The sequence below is a fragment of the Tamandua tetradactyla genome, chromosome 9 (assembly GCF_023851605.1).
Source record: "Tamandua tetradactyla isolate mTamTet1 chromosome 9, mTamTet1.pri, whole genome shotgun sequence".
Taxonomy (NCBI): domain Eukaryota; kingdom Metazoa; phylum Chordata; class Mammalia; order Pilosa; family Myrmecophagidae; genus Tamandua; species Tamandua tetradactyla.
This window is the reverse complement of record NC_135335.1, coordinates 16,670,618-16,698,085: the sequence shown is the minus strand read 5'-3', so window position 1 is coordinate 16,698,085 and position 27,468 is coordinate 16,670,618. Positions and strand designations below refer to the sequence as shown.

Genomic DNA, 27,468 nt, shown 5'->3' with positions numbered 1-27,468 from the left:
TGGACCTTAAACCTAAAGCAAGAGCACTGAAGAAGGAAATAAATAAATGGGAGCTCCTCAAAATTAACCACTTTTGTGCATCAAAGAACTTCATCAAGAAAGTAGAAAGACAGCCTACACAATGGGAGACAATATTTGGAAATGATATATCAGATAAAGGTCTAGTATCCAGAATTTATAAAGAGATTGTTCATCTCAACAACAAAAAGGCAGCCAACCCAAATACAAAATGGGAAAAAGACTTGAACAGACACCTATCAGAAGAGGAAATACAAATGGCCAAAAGGCACATGAAGAGATGCTCAATGTCCCTGGCCATTAGAGAAATGCAAATCAAAACCACAATGAGATATCATCTCACACCCACCAGAATGGCCATTATCAACAAAACAGAAAATGACAAGTGCTGGAGAGGATGCGGTGAAAGAGGCACACTTATCCACTGTTGGTGGGAATGTCAAATGCTGCAACCACTGTGGAAGGCAGTTTGGCGGTTCCTCAAAAAGCTGAATATAGAATTGCCATATGACCCAGCAATACCATTGCTGGGAATCTACTCAAAGGACTTAAGGGCAAAGACACAAACGGACATTTGCACACCAATGTTTATAGCAGCATTATTTACAATTGCAAAGAGATGGAAACAGCCAAAATGTCCATCAACAGACGAGTGGCTAAACAAACTGTGGTATGTACATACGATGGAATATTATGCAGCTTTAAGACAGGATAAACTTATGAACCATGTAATAACATGGATGGACCTAGAGAACATTATGCTGAGTGAGTCTAGCCAAAAACTAAAGGACAAATACTGTATGGTCCCACTGATGTGAACGGACATTCGAGAATAAACTTGGAATATGTCATTGGTAACAGAGTCCAGCAGGAGTTAGAAACAGGGTAAGACAATGGGTAATTGGAGCTGATGGAATACAGACTGTGCAATAGGACTAGATACAAAAACTCAAAAATGGACAGCACAATAATACCTAATTGTAAAGTAATCATGTTAAAACACTGAATGAAGCTGCATCTGAGCTATAGGTTTTTGTTTTGTTTTGTTTTGTTTTTACTATTATTACTTTTATTTTTTTCTCTATATTAACATTCTATATCTTTTTCGGTTATGTTGCTAGTTCTTCTAAACCGATGCAAATGTACTAAGAAACGATGATCATTCATCTATGTGATGATGTTAAGAATTACTGATTGAATATGTAGAATGGTATGAATTCTAAATGTTGGGTTAATTTCATTTTTTCCATTAATTAAAAAAAAAAGAGAAGGGGTAATTGGAGCTGAAGGCATACAGACTGTGCAACAGGACTGGATATATAAACTCAGAAATGGACAGTACAATACTACCTAACTGTAATGCAATTATGTTAAAACATTGAATGAAGCTGCTTGTGAGGTATAGGCTTTTTTTTCTCTCTATTATTGTTTTAATTCTTATTCTGTTGTCTTTTTATTTCTTTTTCTAAATCAATGCAAATGTACTAAGAAATGATGAATATGCAACTATATGATGATATTAAGAATTACTGATTGTACATGTAGAATGGAATGATTTCTAAATGTTTTGTTAATTTTTTTTAATTAATAAAAATAAAACAGGGGGTGGGGGCTGGAGAGATGGGCCCCGCAACACTGGCCATTGTCTGGACACATTTATGGTGGGCACAATGGGGGCTGGGTTCCACCGGCATCCAGCGGGTGGGGTGCCAACCCTGGACCCCAGCACTGAAGTCACGCCCTGAGTAGAGGAGGGCAGGGTCCTGACTGCTGGGGGCCTAGACAATTTACAGCCCTTGCTGGGTGCAGATGCTGCTGCCTGCTGCTTCACTTCCCTGGAGGAGCCCAGCTCCCCAAAAGCATACCCCATTTTTAAATGTGGTTTCTCTTTTGAAATTCTGGGCGTTTGTGTATTGGAATCCTGAGACACCTATGCACTCAAAAATGCACGAGAACATTTTCATGGGCCAATCCAATATTTTTAATACAATTTCCTAGTAACTGAAACACTACCTATGTTTTATGCTCGATGAACTATAGAATGCAAAGTTCTAATAATCTGTGATTCTTTTGGCTTCCAGAAGACAGCAGGAGTCTTAAGAAGGTTGTACTCCTGTTGGAGCAGGAGAGAAGAAAAATCTCTGAAATTCAGTACTTATCCCAATACGGCAGCTGTCTGGGTGCGGGTATTGTATTTCTTTACAATAAACCACCTGCAACCCGACCCCATCAGGGGCTGCTGCTTGGGTGAAATGGAGGAGCTGAGCCCCTGGGTGAGAGCCCCCCATCAGTCCTGTGGCTCCCAGGTTCCCAGGGCTGCAAAGAGCACCTTTCTCTGTCTTCAGGTTTCACTCCATCTTTTCAGGAAATCTTTCTCCTACTCTCTGAGGAGCTCGGGGACACGGCTGCAATGGGGACATTCAAATCCGGGGGAGGCAGGAGGTACCAGTGGTACGGCTCTCCCAATCTACCTGCCCTCCCAACTGCCTGCCCTCTTCCACCCACCTGCCCCACCCCCCACCCCCGCACCAGCATTAGCCCCACTGCGCCATGTGAGACCATTCTGGGAAGGACCCAGATGAGCCTTTAAAAATGCTATCAGTTATGTACTTATTTTAAAGTTTATGGGAGAAAATGCAATCAGTTTTCCTCGGAAGTTGCTACTTAGGGCAGGGCTCAGATCTAAAGAAAAGGCAGGAAATGGAGATCTACAGCTGCTAAGTAAGTGGAAACACAGGAGAGACCCACGCGCGGCACAGCAGCGCCCAGATCAACGAGGAAGGCCACAGACAAGCCCCGCACACACGCCAGCGGCAATTCTCTGACTCTGAACATGGGCTGAGAGTCGCCTTCTGAGCATATTTGCTTTCTTTCATAAAATCCTACAAAATGAATTTTATAAGTGCATCTGTGTCATATGTGAGGTGTGCTGTGTATGTGATTTATGTGAGTGTGGGTAATGTGTCTTGTGTGAGTGTGGGCCTGATATGTGTCTTGTGTGTGAGTGTGTGAGAGTGTGTGAGTGTGAGTGTCACCTCCAGGGGCTGAGAGCCCAGCACCTGGGAGGAGGGGAAGGGGGCGGGAGGGGGCCAGATGGGGAGGGGAGGGGGGAGGGGGGAGAAGAGGAGGGGGAAGGGAGGGGGAAGGGCAGGAGGGGGAGAGTGGCCCCTTGCACCCCAAGGCAGCTGCTCTGGGTGGGTGTACCCCCGAAGGCTGGCAGAGCCACTGCCGAGCTGCACCTGTGGCTGAGGCCTGACAAAGTCACACCCTGGTCCCCTCGGTACTGGGGGAGCAAAGCAGGACACCCCACCCGGGAAGCCCCTTCTTCAGCAAGGCCTTACACAGCAGAATAACAGAAAAAAGCGGAGGCAGGAGAAAGGACGCCCACTTAGGGCAGGGTAGGCCCCGAAGCAGCTGGGGGAGAGGGTGGGGCGGGAATAAGAGAGGGCAGGGGAGGGGGTCTGGAGGGCAGGGGTGTGGGGGAGAGAGGGGCGTGGGGGTCAGAGGCATGAGGGATGTAGGTGAGGCAAGGCCGTGGGGGGGCCTCCTGTGGGGCTGGGAGGGGGTCCTGACTGCACAGCGCCGAGGTGCCTGGAAGGTCGCAGTGGGACCCCAGACCCGGCAGTGGGGCCTTGGATGCACGCCGGGAGTGCAGCCTGCAGAAGGGGCCAGGTCTGCCTGCCCTGAGCACGGTGTCCATCTCACAATCAGTGGGGATCAAAACGGGGGGCATTCTACCAAGAAGCAAATGGCCTGAGGTTTAAAAAAAAGTCAGGGTTACAAATGACTAACCAAAACGCACACACACCCAGCAAAAACACACACACAGGACAATCAGCTGAAGGCTGTGCCTGATTAAAGGAAACTAAAGATACCTGACAACTAAATGCAACTTGTGATCCAGCCCTGGGTCCGGGTCAGGAAAAAAATTGTGTTTCCTCCTGCCATAAATGACATTAGTGGGATACCTGGCAACATCTAAATAAAGTCTGCAGCCGGAAAACAGTCCTGCCATAGTACTGCTTTCCCGATATTGATCATCGCGAAGCGATTATGTAGGGAACATCCTTGCTTTTAGGAAATACACGCTCAAGGAATATCATGTGAGCAACATTTGAGCGGCTCAGATATTACATGCGCATATGTGCAGGAGAGAGAAACAGATAAGGAGAAAAAATGATAAAGCAACGGTAGTAAAATGCTACCATTTGGGGTTTGGAGATGAGGAGCATATGGGATGCTGTGTACTGTTTTTGCAACTTTTCTGAAACTCTAAAATTATTTCCATGGAAAAAGTTTAAAATAAACAAGACACCATGGTGCAGAAGTAGCGTGCTTGCAGTGGGCATGACTTAAGCAGCAGTTCTTGGCCAGGGCAATCGCCCCCAGGGGTCTGCAGATTTTGGCCACATCCAGGTGGGGGGCTCCTGGCACACAGGGGGTAAAAGTCTGCAGTGTTGCTCCGTGTCCTGCCCAGGACAGGCCACCAGAGACAGGTTGGCCCAGATGTCCACAGGAGGGGGAGGGTCATGGATGTCAGCGCACCCGGGGAAGAGGCAAGATGAGGGGGAAGTCCCAGGCAGGCACTCCCACCTGACACAGGTGTGGCTTCCCCTTCAGGCCTCCTCCTGCCCTCCTGTCCACTCTCCACCTGGCATGGGAGGAGCCTTATGGTGGCAGTGCCAGGGATCCACCTGCAATCCACTACTCCCTGCTGTGGACACTCCTGCCCAAGCCCCAAAACCTGAAACCAGTCTTGGGGAGCAGCAGAGCAGCCCACACCAAGGGCCAGGCCCGGGGAAGACTGTAGGGGAACAGGGAGACACAGTCAGATCTGAAGCACAGCTCCAGCTGAGGTCCTTCAGCCATGCTGGGGGCCACTGGGATCCCGGGAGAAAGAGGACAGGGTATGCAGATCAGGCAGCAGTGCTGCGGTGAGGCCGGCTCCCTGGTTTTGATGCCGTGCTGTGGTTTGGTGGACCCCATCCTTGGTTGTAACAACAGGGGTGAGGGCACCTGTCCAGCCATCTGCTCTGCAATGGCTCCAGGTGGGAGAAGTTCCGCATGCCTACTCCTGATTTTCTAGAGGCCTGAGATGATCTCAATGTAAAACAGCAAGAGATCTCTGAACATCACTCGCTGCATCCAAGAGCTCTACATTCATGCATGTGTCAGTCTCAGAAGGAAACAGAAACCAACTCAGATGGCCCAAGTGGCTTTGCTGGAGGGACTACCCATGGAGAAAACCTAAAAAGGGAAGCAGGTTGCCTTGGGATAAGGAGCAGTGGGGTATCCTGAGCACCTGAAGCCCAGGGAGAGTGGAATCATGGATGGGGGCTGCTGGACAGGAGCCCAGTGGGGTGGGACAGGGACACAGAGAAATACGACCACAAATGGGGGAGCAAGGGGGACTAAATACCAGGGCCCCTCTCCTCCTTTGCCATCAGGTCTCCTGCCATCCATCTGCCAATGCCAAACAGAACTCAGCTGGCACAAGAACCAGGAGCTGCCATCTGCAGGACTCAGCCAAGAAGGATTGAGGAGATGGCAGGATACATTTGGGGTGTGAACAAACAGGAAATGAAAAAGCAGCCAAATATACTTAGCCCATTTGACCCTTTTCCATAACTCTGGGAGATGAGTCTTCCTAGCCCTGAAGCACAGATACATAAGCAGAGGCTCCGTGAGGCTGAACAGTTGTCAAAAGGGCATATCCCTAAGTTTTTTTCTTATCTCCCCAACAGGGCCATCAGGAGAGGCAGTGGTCCTGACTTGCTAAAACAAGTCCTTCTAGAACCTTCTTTGTCTCTTCTGACCAGTACTCAGACCCACCCCTTGCACTGGTCTTGCATTGCCTCTGATATTGAAGAGAGGGCTGGGGTGGCAGGCAAGTGATAAATGCTCATCCTTGGTTCAGACAAGCAAGACACAAACTCAATGAGGAAAACACATCTTCACCTGCCTCCTACTCATTCACCCTCACCCTGGTAGACTTCTAAAGACGAAAGATGCAGCTTGTTTGCACAACTCGTCTCCATCCTTTCTGCTGTCTTGTTCATGCTCCTGAAACTGGAGAAATGGGAATATTTCTGTTTCTCTGGTTCCAACCTAGAAGAGTAGCAGCACCTCAATTTCCCTCTGCAGCCCGCTTTCAGCTGATGCATAACCCACAGTTCCCAGCCTGAATATTTAGAGTACATTACCTTCTATCAACCAGGTTGACTGGTTCAGAGATGTATGACCTGAGCAGACCAATGAGACACAGGCCAGCCTTTCCTAGGATGTTGGGAGAGGATATTTCACCCCTCAAGTGTAAAATCCCTCTCCACCAAGACCCACCAGGTAGAACCAAAGAATGAAAAATTCATAATGGGCAAAGCCAAGAACCACAAATATATAAAATAAAATAAACAAGTTCTGATGATACCATTGAATGCCTGGATCAAGCCATGCCTGATGCCTATCGGAACATTCCATGAACACCTGGATCAAGCCATGCCTGATGTCTGCTGGAACATTACCATCACACCCATTGTCAGTGACTCCCCATTATTTCCATAATCCTGACATTCAGGTGTTAAGATAAGGTCCCAATTCAGGGTGTTTTTCACTGTTTACTGTGAAATGCTGGCCTCTGTTCTAAGTTGATTCATTTTACTTGGCCATTTCTGGGAACCAGGTACCCTCAAGGAAGGAGGGTCTCCTGCATCTCCCCTGAGGGGAAGAGGCAGGGGCTACAGAGGGTAGGGGACCACATAGAGACAGTGACTTGACACTTTTGCCTCTGGCCAGCCCTGAGATGAAAGATGACTGTGTTAGAGCCTCACATCCTTGCCACGAGCATTCTCACATCAAATTCCCACAGACCCACCTTGCTGGGCAGGCTGACAGAGAGAAGCCAAGATGACAGATTCCATCCCCTGCTAGATACCACTTATAAAATGGTGGTTATCTAAAGATTGCTGGCAAATAAATTACACCTCCCCATTTCTCCCAGCTAGTAGGAAATAAGCAATTAGAGGAAAGAGAAATAATATGGGAAGCCAAAGACAGAATTGAGACACACATTCCTTTGTTCATTCATTCATTCATTCATTTGTTCATCCAATCATTAAACATTAGGGGTCTAATATGTTCCCTGCATTAGAACTGACTGACAAGCAAAGAGACATATTCAACAGGGAACAGAGTACAGGAAATTGTCTTCCCTCTTGCAGCTTAAATTTTAGGAGAGGGGATGACAGATAAATAAATCAAACCTTTGGTTTATCAGGTGGTGAAAAGAACAAAGGAAAACAAGGAAGGCCATAGAAAGTGCTGGAACAGAGAAGGGCAGATGGCATGGAGAAGACTTCTGTCAGAAGGTGGCATCTCAGCAGAGACCTGAAGGAGGGTATCTGGGAGACACTCCACAGCGGGCATGGGCAAAGGCCATGAGGTAGGAGCCTACCTGGGGGAACATGGGTGCTACTGGGGCTGGAGGAGAGTGCGTGGGGGGGTGGGTGTTAGGGACAAAGTCAAAGGGGTGGGGGCCCGCAGGACAGAGGCAATGGTGAAGACTGTGGGTGGAGGGTTTGGAGCAGAGGATGACATGTCCCAAAGTTGGCCAGGACAGACTGTACAGGGGGCTTCTACAGCTGACAGGCAGCTGGTGTTTGCTGACAATGATGGGACTTCATCCTCCCCTGGGGTTATCAGGACCAAATAAAGGGAATTAGCTATCCTTTAATAAGAACCTGACAGTACCAAAGCCTTAGCAGGGTGTGTGCCTGGAGAACAGGAGGTTAAGATAGTTGAGAGAGGAATTAAAGTCCCCTTTGCCTGAGAATGAACCTCCAAGGACACCTCAGACCCTTGAAGATGGGTAAGAAGGTATTTTTAGACTGTTCCCACCCCTGGATGGGGGCACAGACCTCCCCAAATTAGCAGGTGCCCTCCTAGCCTAAGCTGCTGATGGGAGGGGCAGCTGAGGCACCAGCAGGGTGGAGGGGAGCTGGTCCAAAGGTGCGGCCACCCTTGGGTGTGCTGTGCATAAGCTGCTGGTCACAATGATAACCACCTAGAAATGAGGCTGCCCGAGAGCACCACAGAGCCAAGAGATGGAGAGAAACTGTCCCATGACATTGTTTGATCCCCTGGATCCAGCAGTGCCTGAAGCCCACATAGACCTTTCAGTTTTCTATAGACAGCTTAGGCATGGTTTGCTTCAGCTGGAACTTGGACACTTTCAACTAAAATCAAGGCCAATGGATGAGTATCTGGTGCATGTCCAAAGCAAGTGGGGCAGATTATTTCAGGACTTTGAACACAACCTCATTGTTTCCAATGTAGATGAAACAATGTTTCCAACCTCCTTTCTCCTGTAGTGGTAACGTTCTCCTTATTTTGGCTTAAAATCATCAGGAAGCTGTAGCTCAGTGGTAAAACCAGAACTAAGGTTTTGTTTCAGGGTGGGGGGAGGTTGTCTTTAAGTTCCTTTGTTTACTCTGAGAATATGAGAATCCCTTAATGCCTCCAAGAGTTGCTCATCGACTCCAGTGAACCAAAGTGACAGTGTTACTTATATTCACATTTCTGCAGCAGAGGCAATGAGGAAACACAGTGGAAAGCAAATATCATAATTAAGGGGCCAGAGGGACCAACTGAGCAAGAAACACAAAAAGAACTAATTGCAGAAATGGGCAAAAAAATATATATAAATTTCCCTAGAAGATGCATGGGGCCTTTGCCGGATGGTTCCTGATTCTGGAAGCCCAGGGAAGAGGTAATAAGATCATTACACTAAGGCAAATGGGATTGTGTTTAAGCTGTAGTTAAACAAGAAGTGTGTCAAAGGATGTTTCAAAATATAAATCCCTGGGTTCTTGTTTAGGTCAATAATAAACAGAGATCTCATACTTGACCAGGTTTTCCTATTCCTTGATGTCATGAAATGCACTGTTTTGTTTTTTAATACTATTCTCAGGTATTTTAAGAATCTGTGTACATTTTCTATTAGATTGCACTGTGACTCTTCTCCATAATGTTAATAATAATATACATAATAGCCATGTTTAACTTGACTTTTACTCTATGCCAAGAATTACTGTATATAGTGGGTTCAATGGTGCATATCCTCTGGCCAAAAAAAAAAATTCTTTTTCTCCCTGGAATCTACAAATGTGATCTTATTTGGGTAAAGGGTCTTTGCAGAAGTATTTAAGTTAATGATTTCAAAATAAGGTCATCCTGGCTTACAGTGGATCCTAAACCCAAGACATGTGTTCTTATAAGAGACAGAAGAGGAAAAGAGAGAAGAGGCCAAGTGAGGTTGGAGCAGAACATGGAGTGATGTTGCCACAAGCCAAAGAACAACTGGAAGCAGCAGCAGCTGGAACAGGGGAAGAAAGATTCTTCCCTAGAGCCTTTAGAGAGAACATGGCCCTGTCCACACCTTGATTTTGGATGTCCAGCTTCCAGAATGGGCCACCCTAGGAACTAAGAGACTGTGCTAAGTATCTTACAGCCAAGTTTTCATTAAATCTTGCATAGTAGGAGCATTAGTTTCCTGGATGCTAAAACAAATACCATGCAGTGTTGGCATACAGAACAAGTATTTCTTGGTTCATGGTTCTGAGGCTAGGAAAAGCCCAAAATCGAGGTGTCAGTAAGACAAGGCTTTTGAATCTAAGATTGTAGCATTCTGGGATCGCTGCTGGTGACCCGTGGTCCTTGGCTTTTCCATTGCACAGAAAAGCACATGGCAGTGTCTTTTTCTCTGGGTTCCTTGACTTCCATCTTTTGGCCACTCCTTGTGGCTTCTCCTTCCATGTCCAATGTCCTCTGCTTGTCCACTAATGGATTAAGGTCTGTCCTCATTCAGTTTGGACACACCTTAACCAGTAACCCACTTGTAGATCCTATTTACAAGTGGGTTCACACCCCACAGGATTAAGGATGTGCACTGGTCTTTTGCAGGGAACATGATTCAATCCCCAGCAATAGGTATTATTATCATTACTCAATAGAATAATAACTGATATTCAGAAAAGCTTTCATTTACTCTAGTTCTCACTACACAGACAGTAGGACCCAGAGCTAGTGGGATGGACATGAGTTGATTCTACATCCGGATCCCATTCCACCTTCCTTTGTTAACAGCTTTTAATTTTGCTCTTGGAAGGAAACCATTTCCCATTGACTACAAAATGGTGAAACAATCATCAGATTGTGGATCTAGATGACCTGCTCCCATTCCTGGCCATACCTTAGAATGACGAGAAGCATTTTTAAAAGTAAAAAAACAACTAACGCTATGCTCACCTGCACACTACCACTGTCAAAGATCCTGATTCCATTGGTCTGGGGATCACATTGCTTAAAGTTTCCCACATGATTCTAAAGTTTGGGCAGAGTTATATGCTTGTTTCTCCAAAGAAGAAAACACGAGCAGAGAGACAAAAAGAAACAAAATGGTAGAAACTCCTTTTTCCCAACAGTGGTATCCCAAAAAGGTCAGACATGAATTACAAGTATGGGGACAATAGATCCAAACTTCCTGCTCTTATGAGACCTTCAGCCTTCCTTCAAAGCCATGAGCCCCCAATCCTTCATTGCTTTGATTGCCTTAACACAAAGATTTCTAGTCAATTTAGCCAGGAAGGGGCAGAACAGAGGCTCGGCCTCCAGCTCCCACATCTATAATACTGGGCCTCCACAAGCGATACCTCCCCATGGTGCTGATAACTCCCCATGGTGCTGACTGAAGGGTAATGAGGACAAAAGAGAAAAAGCATTGCAGAGAGAAGAGACATCAGAGTCTACTTAAAATTTGGGTGCTAGAGGATCCCAAACCTTCAAGTGTGAACCTAAGTAGGTTTCCATGGACCACACTCCTAAAGCACCATTAGAAACATCTTATTCAGAAGAAAAAGAATCCATGCACACTGCAGAAGGCAAGAAATCAGTCAACCTGGGGGAGTAACTTGAAACCATTGCCTTGGACATTTTGCTAATTCAGATTCTGGCTGACTCATGGTTTACATTTTCTCCCCTCCCCTTGAAGGCAGCAACTACTAAATACCAAAGGTGTATAAACAAGATAGCACAGCAAGGATGTGGGGGGCAGGGGATAAGGTTCTGCAGAGAAAATGTTCTCAAGAATATCAGAAGTGCCTATCACACAGAAGCACAGGAAACCTAATGAAGCATAATTTTTATCTTTCATTAAAATGCAAGTAATCTGTAATTCATCTCTCTTAGCCACACTAAAGTATAAGAATACAAGCATTTAAAATGGATAGGCATAGCTTGCTGTGTAAAACATGGGAAAAAATAATTGGGAGTATACTTTTTCAGTACTCTTATGCAACATATGAATCAGTATAACATAATTTGAAAGTAGGCTTAGAGTAAAGATGCATATAGTAAAACATAGGGCAATAACTAAAACAAAATTTAAAGTGAGGTATAAATAATGGGCCAATAGTGGATATAAAAGCAGAATCATAACAAAATATTCATTTCAAAAGCAGGCAGAAAACAGGGAAAAAATAAAATACAGATAGGACACAAAGAAAACAACGAGCAAGATGATAGATTTTAATCCAAACATACCAATAATCATATTAAATATAAATTATCTAAGCTATAACAATTAAAATACACAGATAAACTGAATAAACAAACAAGACTTTATGGTATCAACTTTGTGGTATCTACAAACAACCAACATTAAATATAAAGACAGAAAGATTAAAAGTAAGATGATGAAAAAATATGTTACCATGCAAATACTAATCAAAAGAAAGCTGAGGTGGCTACATTAATTTCAGGCAGTATAGACTCCAGAACAAGGAATATTTCCATGAATAAAGAGGGACAATTCATAATGATAAGCAGAGAAAGCCAACAAGGAGCCAACAATCCTAAGTGCACATGTAACTAAAAACAACATTTAAAAATACATGAAGTAAAATCTGGCAGAATTGAAATGAAAAATAGACAAACACAGCCTAGATGGAGACTTCAACACTCCTCTTTCAGTAAATGACAGAACAAATAAAAAATCAGTAAGGATATAGATCAACTGAACAACATGACACACATTTAGAGAATCTTTTAACCTTGGGTTAGGCAGATATTTTTCAGATGTGAAAAATCTAAAAACATGATCACTCAGAGAAAAAAATTCAAATTTTTTTTTATTAAAATGAAAAGCCTCTGTTCTTCTGTAGCATATTGATAGAAGATAACTGCAAAACCCCTATCTGAAAAAAAGAACTTGTACCCTGCATAGAAAAAGCATTTCTGAACACCAATACTAGGAAAATAAATGGAATACAATGGGGTAAAAAAAATTTGAAAAAGACACTTCACCAAAGACGGTATAAGGATGACAAGTGAGCATATCAAAGAAGGCTTAACATCATTAATCATGAAGGCACAAAGTAAAACCTCATTGAATTACCACTGCACACCTAAAACAGTGGCTAAATAAAATCAAACAAAACAAAATACATAATATGATGTACTAACAAAGATGCAGAAACAATTGGAATTCTCACACGTTACTGGTGGGAGTGAAAAGTACCACAACTGTGTTTGAAAAGCATTTACAGTTTCACACTAACTACACCAGCCACCAAGCCCAGTTGTAGGTTTTATTTACCCAAGAGAAATGAACTGAAAACTTGAATATTTAAGTCTGTGAATATTTAAATAAACTTTCTTCAAAAGTGCCCCAAACTGGAAGGAATCCCAAAGTCCCTCAGCTGTAAAGTGAATATGCAAACTGCAATACATTAAATGCAACATTATTCCACAACAAAAAAGAACAAAACTACTGATATACAGGTGAATGTCAAATGCATTATGCTAAGTGAAAGACAGCATATTCAAATAGCTGCATACTGCTGTAAGAATTTGAGAATTTTGCCACGCAAAGGAGGACTCCAAGAGACGTTCTCTCATGCAACACGCAAGGGGTTTATTTTCCACACATGTGTGGGGCTCGCTGAACACGCAGGAACAGAGAGCCCCGAACCTAAGTCTGCAAAAGCTTTTTAAAGGGTAAGATGAGGGGGGTGGGGGTTGAGCATGGGTCACAGGTGCTGTTTTGCAAAAAGCAGATAAGAGCAGCTTTACAACAAGCACTTTTAACAGTTTTACAGTGAGCATTTCTTGAGCATGAGTCATGGGAGTGGCTATTGCAGATAGCCACAGTTTTACAACAAGTGATTTAGGCGCAAGGAGTCAGGGGGGGAAGGGCGAGAAACAGATAACCGCCCTGGGAAAGTCTCGGATTGTTTATTTTCAACCTGATGGGGCCCATAATTCTTTTCTTTATAATTCTTAACTCACACCAAATGCATAGCCATGAATACAAAATGACACAAATGCTTTTGCTGGATATTTCAGAAGCTAAGATATATATAAATAGCGAAATTTAGCAGGAAAAATTAGCTACTGTTAAGCTTTATAAAATCCCTTTTTACATTCCCCACTCCTTTTCGTATAAATCTCTAATCTTAGAGATTTTCTGGATTATTTAACACTGAGTACTGTTGTCTGATGAGCATTAGTTTGACATTTCCAATCTGCTCCTGTAAAAACTGTATAATTTTATTTAGAATACATGGTCCTATAGTCATTATTAAAAGTAACACAGTTAAGGGCCCAGCGAGAGCAGATAATAGCGTTGTTAACCAGGGGGACTTAGTAAACCATGATTCAAACCACCCCTGTTGCGCCTCTCGTTCTTTTTGTCTTTCACGAAGGCGCTCTCTGAGTTTTGTCATGGACTCTTTAACAACACCAGAGTGATCCGCATAGAAACAGCACTGTTCTTTTAAAGCTGCACATAGTCCCCCCTCTTTGAGGAAAAGTAAGTCAAGTCCCCGCTTATTCTGCAGAACTACTTCTGAAAGGGAGGTTAAAGAGTTCTGAAGGGCTGAGACAGATCTTTCTATTTCTTTTAAGTCTTGATTTATCACGGCTTGTAATTGACTGGTTTGTTGATTGCTACGTACAATGGCAGCAGTCCCTGTGCCTATACCGGCAGCGACAGTTACCCCCAGAGTGGTAAGATTACAAGGGGGTACCAGGAACGAAGGCTCCCCTGCTCCCTCCCAAGTTTTTATAGTCTTCCCATCATCCCATCTGGTTATTGTCCGTTTCCAAGGCTTATGCGGGTTGGAATTGGGTTCCCCTAGGGGAAGGAGGGGAAGGAGTAGTAACCCTACGAACCCGCAGCTTGAGAGGATTGTCAGTCCTTTCCAGTTTCCACTGGGACTCAGAGGGCAAAGGCGCAGGTTTGAGATGAGACGCATGGATCCAGGATGCGATGCTATCAACCTTGACTGCGGTGGGGGTGGTCAAGAGTACCTGATACGGTCCTTTCCAGTGAGGTTCAAGAGTCTGGACCTGGTGGCAGCGGACATAGACGAAGTTTCCCACCTGATATTGATGCGGAGTTCTGTTGTCTCCTGGCTGGTAGGAGGTGGAGAGCTGCCGCTACTGGAACCGCTGGGCTTTTTCCAAGGCTCGCAGCCTGTCAAGCAAGGGGGTATGAAGGGAACTATTAATCTCTAGAATGGAAGACATGTCCTTGACTGGAGTTGGCGCTCCATATAAGATTTTATAAGGGGTTAGATTACACAAGAGAGCAGAGGGGGTATTTCTGGCTCTGAACAGGGCATAAGGCAGGAGCATGGTCCAATCTTTCAAGCCAGTCTCTAAAGCTAATTTGGTTAGGGTCTCTTTAATTGTCCTGTTCATTTTTTTTACCTGTCCTGAACTTTGGGGTCTGTATGCGCAATGCAATTTCCAATCAATCCCCAATATCCTGGCCACACCCTGACTTACCTGGGCTACAAATGCGGGTCCGTTATCTGACCCTATTACCTTTGGTAGACCGAACCAGGGAAAATTTTCTTCCATAATCTTCTTGACTACAACCTGGGCTGTTTTTCTCTTAGTTGGGTAGGCTTCAACTCATCCTGAAAAGGTGTCTATAAAAACTAGTAAGTATTTAAGTCCATATTTTGCAGGTTTAATTTCAGTAAAGTCGACTTCCCAGAACTGCCTAGGTCGAGTTCCCCTTAGTCTTTTTCCATTAGGAGCTTTGGTGGGGTAGGCGTTCACAATTTGACACGCCTGACATTTTCTAGCTACGCGATCTGCCAGCTTTTTCCTTTTTGAGGCTGTCAGAGGGTACAATTCCTTCTGGTCTTGCAGGAGCTGCTGTAGTTTCCCTGTCCCCAGGTGAGTGAGCTGGTGGACTTGCTGTATGTAAGCTAGGGCTTCCGATTCTCCTAGGGGTGCAACTTCAGATAGTGTTTCAGGGGGTTGCTGGTTTTCTTTGGTTACTAGGACCAAGTTTATAAGGTCCTTTAATGCTGCCGCTTTTGCTTCTTCATCTGCTTGCTTATTACCCAGGGTTATTGGGTCAGAGCCTCTTTGTGTTTGATTTTTTTTTTTTTTTTTACCAGCTGAGGTTAATAGCCTTCTTTGTTGGTAAATTGCTCTATGTACGTGGGCAGTAGCAAAGGCAGAACGGCTATCTGTATAGATAGTTGCTCGCTTTTCTTTTGCTAATTTTAGAGCTTTTGTGAGGGCAATTAGTTCAGCTTTTTGGGCAGATGTTCCCTCCGGGAGGCTAGATGATTAAATAATTTTTGTCCCACTGACTACTACCGCTCACGCTCGTCTCTTACCGTGTTGGAGAAAGCTGCTTCCATCCGAAAACCAGGTTACTTCCGAGTTAGGCAATGATTGGTCTTTTAAGTCTCTGCGGATTCTGGTCTCTTCAGCTAATATCTCTTGGCAAGTGTGCTGCACAGGTCCCGCGGTCTCGTCCGGGAGCAGGGTAGCGGGGTTTAAAGCTGACGGGGTCCCGAAAGTCACCCTGTCCTTGTCTAGGAGGATGCTCTGATAGTGGGTAATTCTGGTATTTGACATCCATCTATCTGGAGGCTGGTGGATTATGCTTTCCAGGGCGTGAGGGGTTATTATGGTCAGCTTCTGTCCTAGAGTGAGCTTGTCTGCGTCTTTTGCCAGGAAGGCAGCTGCCGCCATGGCCTTGAGACAGCGTGGCCATCCACTGGCAACTGAATTTAATCGCTTGGACAGATAGGCTACCGGTCTTTTCTAGGGGCCTAAAGCCTGTGTTAGGACCCCTCTAGCTATGCCTCTCCTTTCTTCTATGTAGAGCGTGAAAGGTTTATTCACGTCTGGGAGGGTTAAAGCTGGAGCTGACAGGAGCGCTTTCTTAATGCTGTCAAAGGCTTCCTGCTGGGCTATTCCCCACTGGAAATCAGCGCTCCCTTTGAGCAAGGGGTATAATGGGGCAGCAAGGGCTGTAAACCTTGGGATTCATAACCGGCAGAATCCCGCTGTCTCTAAGAATTCTCGTAGCTGCTTTTGGGTCGTGGGCGGGGGTATTTGTGTTACAGTTTTCTTTCTAGCTTCAGTGAGCTATCGCTTTTCATTCTTAAGAGTATATCCCAGGGAGATTACTTCCTTTTTACAGATTTGGGCCTTTTTGGCCGAGGCTCGGTTCCCCAGTGCGGCTAGCTTATTTAACAGTTTTCGGGTTTCATACTCACAGTCTTCCTTAGTGTCTGCTGCCAACAGTAAGTCATCCACATATTGTAGCAAGGTGACTCTGGGATGCTGAATTCTGAAGGAGCTTAAGTCTTTATGAAGAGCTTCATCAAAAATGGTGGGGGAGTTTTTGAACCCCTGGGGCAAGCGTGTCCAAGTCAGTTGGTTCGAGGATCCCGTCTCTGGATCGATCTACTTGAAAGCGAATAAGGGTTGGCTGTCCTTATGCAAGGGCAGGCAGAAGAAAGCATCTTTTAGATTAAGCACAGTATACCAAGTCTTTTCAGGAAGGAGAGTGCTGAGCAGGTTATAGGGATTTGGCACAGTAGGATGTATGTCTTGCACTCTGCTATTTACTTCCCGTAAGTCTTGCACCAGTCTATAGTCTCTAGTTTCTGGCTTTTTGACCAGCAATAAGGGAGTGTTCTAGGCTGATTGACAGGGCTTAAGTACTCCCAAGCTAAGGAATTTCTCTATATGGGGCTTGATTCCTTCCCGGGCTTCCTTGCTTAAGTAGTACTGTTTTACCCGAATTGGAGAGGCGGTGGGCTTTAGGGTCACCACTACTGGGGGCTGATTGACCGCCAACCCTAACCCGGCAACTTCTGCTCAGGAATTAGGGAATTCTTCAAGCCAGGCCTGAGGAATAGAACTGCGGAGCTGTTCTGGTTTTATATACAGCTGATATTCTTCTTCGACTGGCAAGGTGAGGGCAGTTATTACAGGTTGGCTTACTAGCGGGTTTAAAAATTTCACCTTTGGCCTTTTAGGATTGAAGGTGATTCTCGCTCTTAGTTTAGTTAACAAGTCTCTTCCCATAAGCGGGGCAGGGCACTCAGGGATAACTAGGAAGGAGTGTTGAAGCTTCCCCTTTCCCAGGTCCATGGTTCTTTTGGTAGTCCAGGTGCAGTAGCGACTGCCATTTGCTCCCCGCACTAAGGACCTTTTTGTAGAGAGCGGGCCTATAGGTTCTTGGAGGGCCGATATTACTGCTTCCATGTCGACTCCAAAATTAATTGGTACCCCCTCCACATTAAATTTTACCCTGAGCTCGGGGAGGGGTGCTAAGCCCTGACTCCCCTAGTCTTCACTTTCTAGAGCTAACATGGCCGGCTGTTGCTAATTTGGGGGCCTAGTACCCCTCCGTTTTTTTTTTTTGGACAGTTTTTGGCCCAGTGCCCAGTTTCTTTGCAGTAGGCGCATTGGTCTGGACTAAGAGGGGTATGATAGCGCCGGCCCGAGGGATTTTCTTTAGCTTGTCCTCTACCTTCAGTGTTTCTTTCAACTACTGTGGCCAGGATCTTTGTTAATTCTTTCGTTCTCCTTTTCTCTCTCACCAACTCTTTTTCCTTTCTCTCTCTCTCATTCCTTCGTTCCTTTTCCTCTTCTGTTTCTCTCTTATAAAACACTTTTTCAGCTTCTTTGACTAAATCTCGCAAGGCTAGGTCCTGCAACCCGTCTAAGCGCTGCAGCTTGCGTCTAATGTCTGGAGCTGATTGGCCGATAAAGGCCATGGCCACTGAGGCTCTTTGATCCTCTGATTGAGGGTCAAAGGGAGTATACCTACGGTATGCTTTCATTAGTTTTTCTAAAAAGACTGAGGGCGATTCGTCTGCTCCCTGAATAACCCCTCTTACCTTGGCCAAATTGGTGGGCCGGCGTGCGGCTGCTCGGAGACCCGCTACTAGAGTCTGGCGATAGATGGACAGATGCTCCCTACCTTCAGGGGTGTTTGGGTCCCAATTAGGACGGCGCAGCGGGAACCGATCATCGATGATATGCTGGAGTTGGGTGGGTCTCCCGTCTTGTCCAGGAACTTGCTTCCTGGCTTCCAGTAGGATCCGATCACGCTCCTCCGTGGTGAAGCGAGTCCCCAGGAGTTGTTGACAATCATCCCAAGTGGGCTGGTGAGAGAACATAAGGGACTCCACCAATCCAGTCAGCCTAGTGGGAGCTTCGGAAAAAGGAGGGTTATTATTTTTTTCAGTTATATAAGTCAGAGGAGGAAAAGGGCCAGTATTGTAGAGCGGGCATTTCTCCCCCATGTCCATCATCCACTGGAGGCTCATACGGTCTGAGGGGGAGAGTGACCGCCACATCAGATGGGCTTAGTGCTCGTCTGCTTCGTGTACTATGTGCCGGTCCTGGTTCATCTGGGATCGTCTCTTGGTGAACCTGCGGGGAGAGAGAACTAGAGGAGGGAGAAGGTGAGCTGAGAGAAGGGGGGTCCTGTACCGGAGCTGAAGGGTAGAGAGGAGGGGAAGAAGGACCCGCGTCGAAGAGGAGTAGATCCGATTGGGATTCCAGTAGGACTGCAGGAGGCAAAGAAGGATAGAGTTTCGGAGCTTGAGAAGGACCCGGCTCCTTGATTGGAAGTACAGAGGGAGAGTCATGTTGACCAAGAGGAGTAAGAAACGGCTTTACCCACGGAGGTGGGTTTTCACACAGGTCTTGCCAAACCATGATGTAGGGCTGCTGGTCCGGGTGGCCATACGGGTCAGGGCGGAAGATGACTGACTTGACGGCCTGAATCAAGGGTAGATGAAAAGCTCCTTCACAAGGCCATTTCATGTTAAAAGAGGGCCACCCGGCCGAGCAGAACGTCTGCTATTTGCCTTTCTTTACAATAAAAGATAGATTCTGACCTCTTTCCCTGACCTCCGACCAGTGTCTTAAGGTCAGAGAAAGTGGAGTCGACATTCCCTGACCCATCTTCGGTAAAACAAAAACAATTCCCAACACACAAATACAGACAGACACACACAGAGCCGGCACACCACGTTTACACAGTTTCAGAGACACAGCTCAGACTGGCCTGATGACTATGATCGAGTTTCCCCCTGTCAGAAGGGAAACAGAATCAGAGTCGGCCCTGTAGGAAGCCTCCAGGCGTCCCCGGAGGTCCCCCAATCCCGAGGCGTCCCTCGGGAGAGTGACCTGCAACCCCGGACACGTCTGTCGGTTGCAGTCGGGGAGTGCTCACGCGACTCTCCGACAGTCACTGCCAGTCTGACAGACTAAGCGATCGCACTTCAGACAAAAAGGCCTCACTTACCCCGAGAGAAAGAGCTGTTGGAGCCTCCCCTTACGAAGAGCCGATCTCGGTGGGACCTCCAAATGTAAGAATTTGAGAATTTTGCCACGCAAAGGAAGACTCCAAGAGACGTTCTCTCATGCAACACGCAAGGGGTTTATTTTCCACACATGTGTGGGGCTCGCTGAACACGCAGGAACAGAGAGCCCCGAACCTAAGTCTGCAAAAGCTTTTTAAAGGGTAAGATGAGGGGGGTGGGGGTTGAGCATGGGTCACAGGTGCTGTTTTGCAAAAAGCAGATAAGAGCAGCTTTACAACAAGCACTTTTAACAGTTTTACAGCGAGCATTTCTTGAGCATGAGTCATGGGAGTGGCTATTGCAGATAGCCACAGTTTTACAACAAGTGATTTAGGCGCAAGGAGTCAGGGGGGGAAGGGCGAGAAACAGATAACCGCCCTGGGAAAGTCTCGGATTGTTTATTTTCAACCTGATGGGGCCCATAATTCTTTTCTTTATAATTCTTAACTCACACCAAATGCATAGCCATGAATACAAAATGACACAAATGCTTTTGCTGGATATTTCAGAAGCTAAGATATATATAAATAGCGAAATTTAGCAGGAAAAATTAGCTACTGTTAAGCTTTATAAAATCCCTTTTTACACTGCATGATTCAATTCATAAGGCATAGGAAAAAGGCAGAGAATGTGTCAGTGGGTATTCAGGGATTTGGGGAGGGGGTAGGAAATGGCTACCAAGGGGGACAAGAGGAATTTTAGGGGGTAATGCTAATGTTCTATTTTTGTGGTGCTGTTTACATGTCTAGGTCAAAACTCATAGAACTGTACACTCAAAAGGGTGAATTTTATTCCATGTGAATGATAATTTAATGAGCCCCAATTTTAAAAAGTAGATGGGTGTAAAAATATTCTAGGAATCAGACTTTCCATTTCCTCCATTGATTCGATAATGTCCTCCTTCACTGCCAATTAATATACCAAAGACTCATTTTTATTAACCTTGCTTTCCACAGCTATGGATGTATGAACAATCTAATACATATAATGGCTTTGTTTTAACCTCTGCTTAAGGAGGTGCTAGCTGTCAAGATAACAGAGTGTTCAACATTCTCCTCTGCTTAATTTAGCCACCCTTGCAATTAAGGGCAAGATGAGAAACATCTGGAGGCAAAAGCAAATGCCTGAGAAAAGGGCCTGGCAGGTAAATGGGGGAGGGGCTGAGATCCCAACAAACACCTCCCCACCCAGAGGGGCACTCCCACTCAGGCCATACCCACTGTAGCCAGGGAAAAAAGAAGAGCGTTTTTTTCCCTAGGATGTGAGAGTTGGGCTGAAGTAGAGAGAAGGCAGAGTCTCCTGGAGTTAGAGGTGATGAATTGTCCCCAGAGAGAGCAGGTGGAGGGGTGGTGGAGGGCGGGTGCACCCTCAGAACTCAGTAATGGCTGCACTCACATGTGGGACCCAAAGTGGGATTGTGCAACCAAAGTTGGCAGAGAATCCACATTTTTAACAGAAGTTGGAGATACTGATTTTTAAATGTGAAATATCTGAATTCTTAAATGTCAGAAGCCCATTCTTTTCCTTCTTTTTTTTTTTTGGCATTCTGTTGATGAAAGCGTACCTGTCTGCAGGTGCAAATGTTTGCAAGCATCAGTCAAGAGGTTGGGCACAGAGGAGAGGAGAGGACTAGGGCACTTAGCCATTAATGGAATGACTTCCAAGAGGCTGAAACAAGTTCAGAGAAGTTGAAATCCAGCGGGGAATTTCAACTTGAGCGACCGGAAAGAATGGGTGGAAAGAAAACCTATGTGTTTTCAGTGAGGGTGCATATTGTGTAGTGATCCTTTCTGTAGTGGGAGAGCTGGCAAGGACTCCCCCACCCTGGCCACCTCCTACTCATTCCACCCGCCCCAGCTCCAAAGTCTCTGATCAGAAATTCAAAATACCAAAGCCCTGAAATTCCAAAGTTTTTTCCTCACAAAACGCATTTGGTGGCTAATGCTGACCTTGAATATAGTGAGGCTATAAGGGGCCTTAATTATCCCCTTTTATGTAAATACTCATGTTTCACACAAAATTACCAATGGATGCAGTTATGAGGTGCAATTGGGAGGCTATTCCAGACCCAGGTTGGGTTATTATACAATAATGTATATGACCCTAGGTTGTTATGCTCTCTTTTACCACTCCAAAATTTCGATATATCTCAATCTTGACATACATTTGGTCCCCCAATTTTTAAAGCCTGGTCTTGCCTAACCTTCCCAGGGATCCCGCATGTGAGTGCAGCCATGACTGAGTTCTGAGGGTGCACCCGCCCTCCACCACCCCTCCTGCTCTCTCTGGGGACAATTCATCACCTCTAACTCCAGGAGACTCTGCCTTCTCTCTACTTCAGCCCAACTCTCACATCCTAGGGAAAAAAATGCTCTTCTTTCCATGCCCTGCACCCTGCCCTATTTATGGAACCTCTTAAGGACAAATACATATTCCAAACCCTGATAAACTGCAAAGCCTCTCAATCCACAGACAAAAATAAATCCACAATTGGTATTAAAAATTGATCAGCAGTTTCAAGAATTCCAGAAATCAGCACTAAATCCTCGTGCAGGAGGAAGGAGAGATGGCTTTTCTTCTCTTCCCTTTTTAATTTTTTTTAAGCGAGCAGAAATGTGAACAAAGGTCAGAAAACTTTTTTCTCTATAAGAAATCATATGGAGCAAATAGTTTCTTTGTGGAGGAATCAGAGGTTGGAATGAGCTGCTGCTTTTAATCAGGAGAAACAAACTGAGAAGTATTTTACGGAAGACACGGGAGAGATATATACCCCCAGCTCAGGGCGTGAAAAATTATAAAGCAAAAGCCAGTAGACAAAAACCTCACCAAATCAAGGCTGCATTAGCCAGTGAGCTAATGGGTGGCTCTGGGGTGGAGGTGCCAGCTTCTGGAACCCCACAATCTCCTTTAACCCTTTCTGTGCACACAGCAGCTTCAAAGCAAGCCCTAGCAGGGCTCTCCAACCAGACTGTACCCAAGCTACCTTGAATCAAAAGTAAAATCCTCTAGACAGAAAAAAAAATGACTGGGAGCTTTAAGAAAAGCCAACAGCATGCTTTAAAAAGAAGATTCGGGGTCCTCACCTGATTAAACCTCTCAAGAATGTCGGAGACAGCCCCGTGAAGGGCTCTCGCCTCGGATCAGTATCAATGACATCACCTTCCCTTACAAAGTGCTTCTGTCCATTAAATCATTTCATCACCAAAGAATGGCACTGAAGTCCGGGAGGGGATTCTTCCCATGGGTACCTTATATTTAGGGAAACTGAGCCTTGGAATGACAGCGCCCAGAGCTAAGGGCAGAATTCAGGCACCGGTTGTACAAACAAGACAGGAGTCACCTCCCCCACCGGTCCCAACTCCGACAAGCACACACCGGGTCTATGCGGGTCCCTGGGGCGAAAGCGGCACAGTCCAAAACCCAGCAATCCTGTCTCCCAGGGCCGTCGAGGACCCGCAGTCTGCGGGGGGTAGATCTCTCCGGAAAAAGTAGCATTTGCATTTCAAATGACTTTTGAAATGCAAATGCTACTTTTTAACGCCATTTGGCAACTTGTCTCTCCCGATGCATTTCCGGCCGGGCTTGGGGGGCTTTCAGACGGGAGAGAGGACGGCATTTTCCCGGGTTTTCTAGAACTCCGCTCGGGCCCCAGGACTGCGGCGTGCGCACACCTCGGTTTATCCCAGGGGCCCTGTAGACACTTCCTACCGCCAAGGGCGGAAAGAAAGCCACGTTCTCGCTCTGCGCGGCCCGCACCACTGGGCGCCCGGGGGTCGCTGTGGCCGCAGCCGCGGTGCCCGGAGGTCCCGGGTCTCTTTCCTCCCGCCCCGGACGCAGGTGCCGCCGCGCAGCTGCGCCTCATAACAATAATCATGGTCATAAAACCCAACAACGGCTACCTTTCGGGGGCCCTTTGGGCACTCTGCATGAGATCCCGTCATCCCCATTGTAGAGACCAGGAGACTGAGGTGAGGGGCCTCCAGGGACAGGACTAGGGAGGGGGGCGGGGAGAGCCCAAATCTGACCTCGAGCTGCGTACCCACCCCGTCCAGCCGTGGGGAGCCCCTTCCTGCACTCCCAAAACACACCTAGCCGAATTTAGGGTCCACGGAGTCGCGTGTTTTTGCCCAGCAACGGTTCGCAGTGAGTTGCGCGTCGAGCGCGCTTCCCTCCTGGGTCACGAGCGGCTGCTCCCGACCCCATGGTTGGGGGATGGGGCCGCAAAAGACCGGGTCCCTCTTCCTGGATCCCCAGTCCCACAGTCGGACTGAGCTGGGCTGAGGTTGACACCCCATGATTGGGAAGAAGGGGGTGCAAAGAACCCGGCACAACCCGGGAGGCAACCATGCTGGGGACGGAAGGGGGACCCCTGGACCTCGGGGTCGGAGAACAAACAATGCCCCTCAGCCACGCCTCCCCCTCACCTCGGGGCCAGCACCCGACTTGGCGAGCGGTCCCGGGGAGGGGACCCGTAAATGGCGGCCCGCCCAGTCTGCGCATCCAGGGAAGGGGCTGCCAGGAGCCCCGCAGAGCCGCTCCCGGCGGGGCCAGCGCCCTCGCCAAGGTCCCCAGACACCCCCACACTCCGGATCCCCCCGTCCGAGCTCATGCGGACCCAGGGAAGTTCCCGCGCGCCAGACGCCCGCCCCGGTCCTTACCTCTGCTCAGCAGTGCGCCCAGCACCAGGCTCAGCGCCCCGCACAGCGGCGCCCCTGGCCCCAGGGCCGCGGCCCTCGGAGCGCATCCTGCTTCCCAGCCGCTCACGCCGCGCGCCCGCCCGTAGGGGTCTCGCGGGCTGCCCCGTGCCCGGGCGACCTCCCCGGCAGCCGCGTCGCCCCGGCCGGCGTGCCTCCGAGCACCGTGCCCCGCCCCTGCCGGCTCGCGGCCGCGGCGAGCCAGCGTGCGGCAGCTCGCGCTCCCGCCCCGACAACTTTTCTCCAGCCTCAGCTGCCACCGCCGGCGCTGCTGGCCCCGCCTCCTGGCCCGCCCCCCCCGGCCCGAGCTGAGCGGAGCGCAGGGGAGTGCAGTGCGCGCCCCGCCGCGGGGAATGCGGAAGCCCTCTGGGCGCGGCGCGGGTCCTGGGGAGTTCAAGACGGACAGGGTCCCTCACCACGCCACCCTCCCCGTGGCCACGGCGGGGCCAGATGGTCACCACGCCCCATCCCCCGCCTGCAGAGCCGGGGACATTTGTCCAGCTGTGGACGGAGATAGGTGCAGCGAGATAAAGCGACGCGCGGGACGAGTGTGGACGGACAGAGATGCTTGTTGCTTGTGTGCGCTCAGCTGTGTGGGAGAAGGCAGCGGGCTGACTCCCTGGAAGGGTGCTTGGAGTCTGCGTGAAAGAGTCATTCTTCTCCCCATATCCTTCCTGTGCTTTGATGCCCCTCTCTGCAATGTGCCTGTACTGACGCTTCGGGGTAGGGGTTTGGGGTAGGGGTCGGGGGGAGCTGTGCTCCAGCGGTCGCAGGGGTCTGCAGAGCCCGCCGGGCCACACCTGCACCGCCCCCCTGATCATCCCCTCGGCTTTTCCCCGCCCTGCCCGCTCTCTTGGCCCTAAGCCCCGGGGTCCGGCCGGCCCAGGGCGGGGCCTGACCCCTCTCCTATTGGAATGAAAGGCGAGGGAGGCCACAAGCCCCGCGGGAGACCCGGCGCCCCCCGGCCCCCCCGCAGCAGGCCTGGCGGCCCCTGCTCTCCCGGGGCATGCTCAGATCAGCTCCAGGAAAGAAAGCCTGACTCGGTGCCAAGTGTCCTCGCATCCCGGGTCACTAGAGCCAGGAGTTTATTTCAAAATAAAAGAATAAAAAAATCCTTGAATGAATGAGAAGAAACAAAAGTGAGCATGCAGAGAAAGGGCAGATCCTTTTCTTCTGCCCGAGCTGGGTCACCCCGGGGAAACCCAGCCCTGCTGGAGGGGGAGTTGTGGGGACGGGCCTAACGGGGCCAGGACCCCTCCCTGATCTTCTTGGTGGACTCCCTTCGGACCAAGCCAGAGAGGGGACTGGAATTTTGCTTCTGATAACCCCAGTAGCAGCGACTGGATTTTTTTTAAAGACCTGCTGGAAATTGCCTGGTTTTTCCTTTCATTCAGCTAGAGTGGAGCCAATGTTGGGCAACGCTCAGGAAGTAGACATGGCTTTTAAAATGGAAGGCATATTTTCTTCTCTCTATCTTTTTAGCCTCCAAGTTCCTGGAGAATAAATATTTTTCATTTAAGGGTTTCTAGCCTCCTAGGATCAGTGAGAAATATAACATCTCCCATTACTCCTGGCCTGCTTCAAACTCACTCTCTGCAGTCTGATGCTATGAATCCGTGTGCCCTCTGACCCTCCGCTCTTCTTTGCAGGTGCAGCCTGCCCTCCCCCCATTTCTTCCCTTTTGTAATACAGTACTGCCTTCCCCATTGCAAGCCTAATGCTAGTCCCGGACTAGGACTCCAAGGAGGAAAGACTATAAAAGAGGGGACATTGGAAACCCACAACCTCTCTAAAAAGGGGAGGAAAACAATAGGGGAAACTGAAACAAAATATCTCAAAACCCACAACCATTCAAAGTGGGGAGGAAAGAAGGGCTCACTCAGATGAGCGCCTGCTGGCCTCAGGTGGCCCTGAGCCTTTACTCTGAGGTCTCCCAGCACTGCCTACAAAAGGCTTCCTTCCTGATCCCTCGAGAATGGAAATGCAAGGTGCAAGGAAAGGGTGCTTTCTTTTCTTCTACAAGCCTCAGATTAGGACTTCACCCAGTCTCTCATGTAACCTTCTGAAAATCACATGAACAAGGGTGAAAAATAAACAAATACAAGAGATGATGTGGTTCGATTGTCTTTTTAAGAGAAGTCCACAAAAATGGACTGTGCTGATTTTTGTGAAAGCCAGCTACTTTTTAACTCATGACCATTCATTCCTTAACCTAAATGACTCCCAGATGCTTTTCAGGATTTCACAAGGAACATCAGAGACCAGTAATCTGCTCAGGGGCCACTAAAGAGGGGCTGTGGGCACAAGGGACAATTAATGGTCATGTGTCCAAGACTCCACAGCTGATAGGTGGCATTTAAAATGGGCCTATCCCCAACATGGGCACTGGCCTGGGGTGACTAACCTCCCCTCCAGGAAACAGGAGCCCAGCTTCCCTAGATATGATGCAACCTGCAGGTGACTTTCGGGGTATGAACAAATCGTTCATGACTGATGCTTGAAGGCCACACCTGACCCTTGCCCCGTGTCCCTCCTGGCTCCTTCTGGATGCCAGGATCTGCTTCTTAGTCCTTACCAAGAGGAGGTTCTCAACCTATCACCCTTCCACTAAGCTTGGCATCCTCACACCGTTCGTTTAGTCTGGTACCTGCTAAATCACACTTCAGGTCAGGTCACCAGTGGAAAGAATTGCACCAGCATCTTGTCTGTACATGCTATGCCATCTTTCCCAGCAGCAGCAACCCCACGGGTGCCCCACCCGACACTGACATGGCCCTGGCTCTGTGCCAGGCACCGTTCTAAGTACTTTGACCTATTTAACCCCCACAAAAATCCTGTGGTGTCACTATTGTTATTAAGCTCAATTATGAAGAGGAAATTGAGCCAGGTAACTGACTTATGAGAAGTTCAGGTAACTGATCCCAGATCTTACAGCGAGAAGGTGGCAGAGCTGGTGTTTAAACCAAAGTCCTCTGACTGCAGAACCCCTGCTCCAGATACATAATTCTCTGACTCTAATGTGCAACAGACCACTGAGTGAAATTATTTACAATGTTGAT

General features: G+C 47.6%; 1 protein-coding gene across 1 annotated transcript; it reads right to left on the bottom strand.

Moving 5' to 3' along the window:
• Nucleotides 1-15,690: 15,690 nt before the first annotated feature.
• Nucleotides 15,691-20,269, bottom strand: LOC143646800 (uncharacterized). The gene is made up of 2 exons (XM_077116155.1): nucleotides 18,240-20,269; nucleotides 15,691-16,794 (listed from the first exon to the last, which is right to left on the bottom strand). Exons 1-2 carry the CDS (start codon nucleotides 18,699-18,701, stop codon nucleotides 16,474-16,476), a joined length of 783 nt encoding a protein of 260 aa, XP_076972270.1. The 5' UTR covers nucleotides 18,702-20,269; the 3' UTR covers nucleotides 15,691-16,473.
• Nucleotides 20,270-27,468: the final 7,199 nt, after the last annotated feature.

What these genes read in the sequence shown, in the direction of transcription:
- LOC143646800 (XM_077116155.1), bottom strand. Translation starts at nt 18,701, where the DNA reads ATGTGGCGGTCACTCTCCCCCTCAGACCGTATGAGCCTCCAGTGGATG. An exon ending in GGCCCACCAATTTGGCCAAG is followed by an intron (nt 16,795 to 18,239) that starts GTAAGAGGGGTT and finishes GCTTTCAAGTAG; the next exon opens with ATCGATCCAGAGACGGGATC.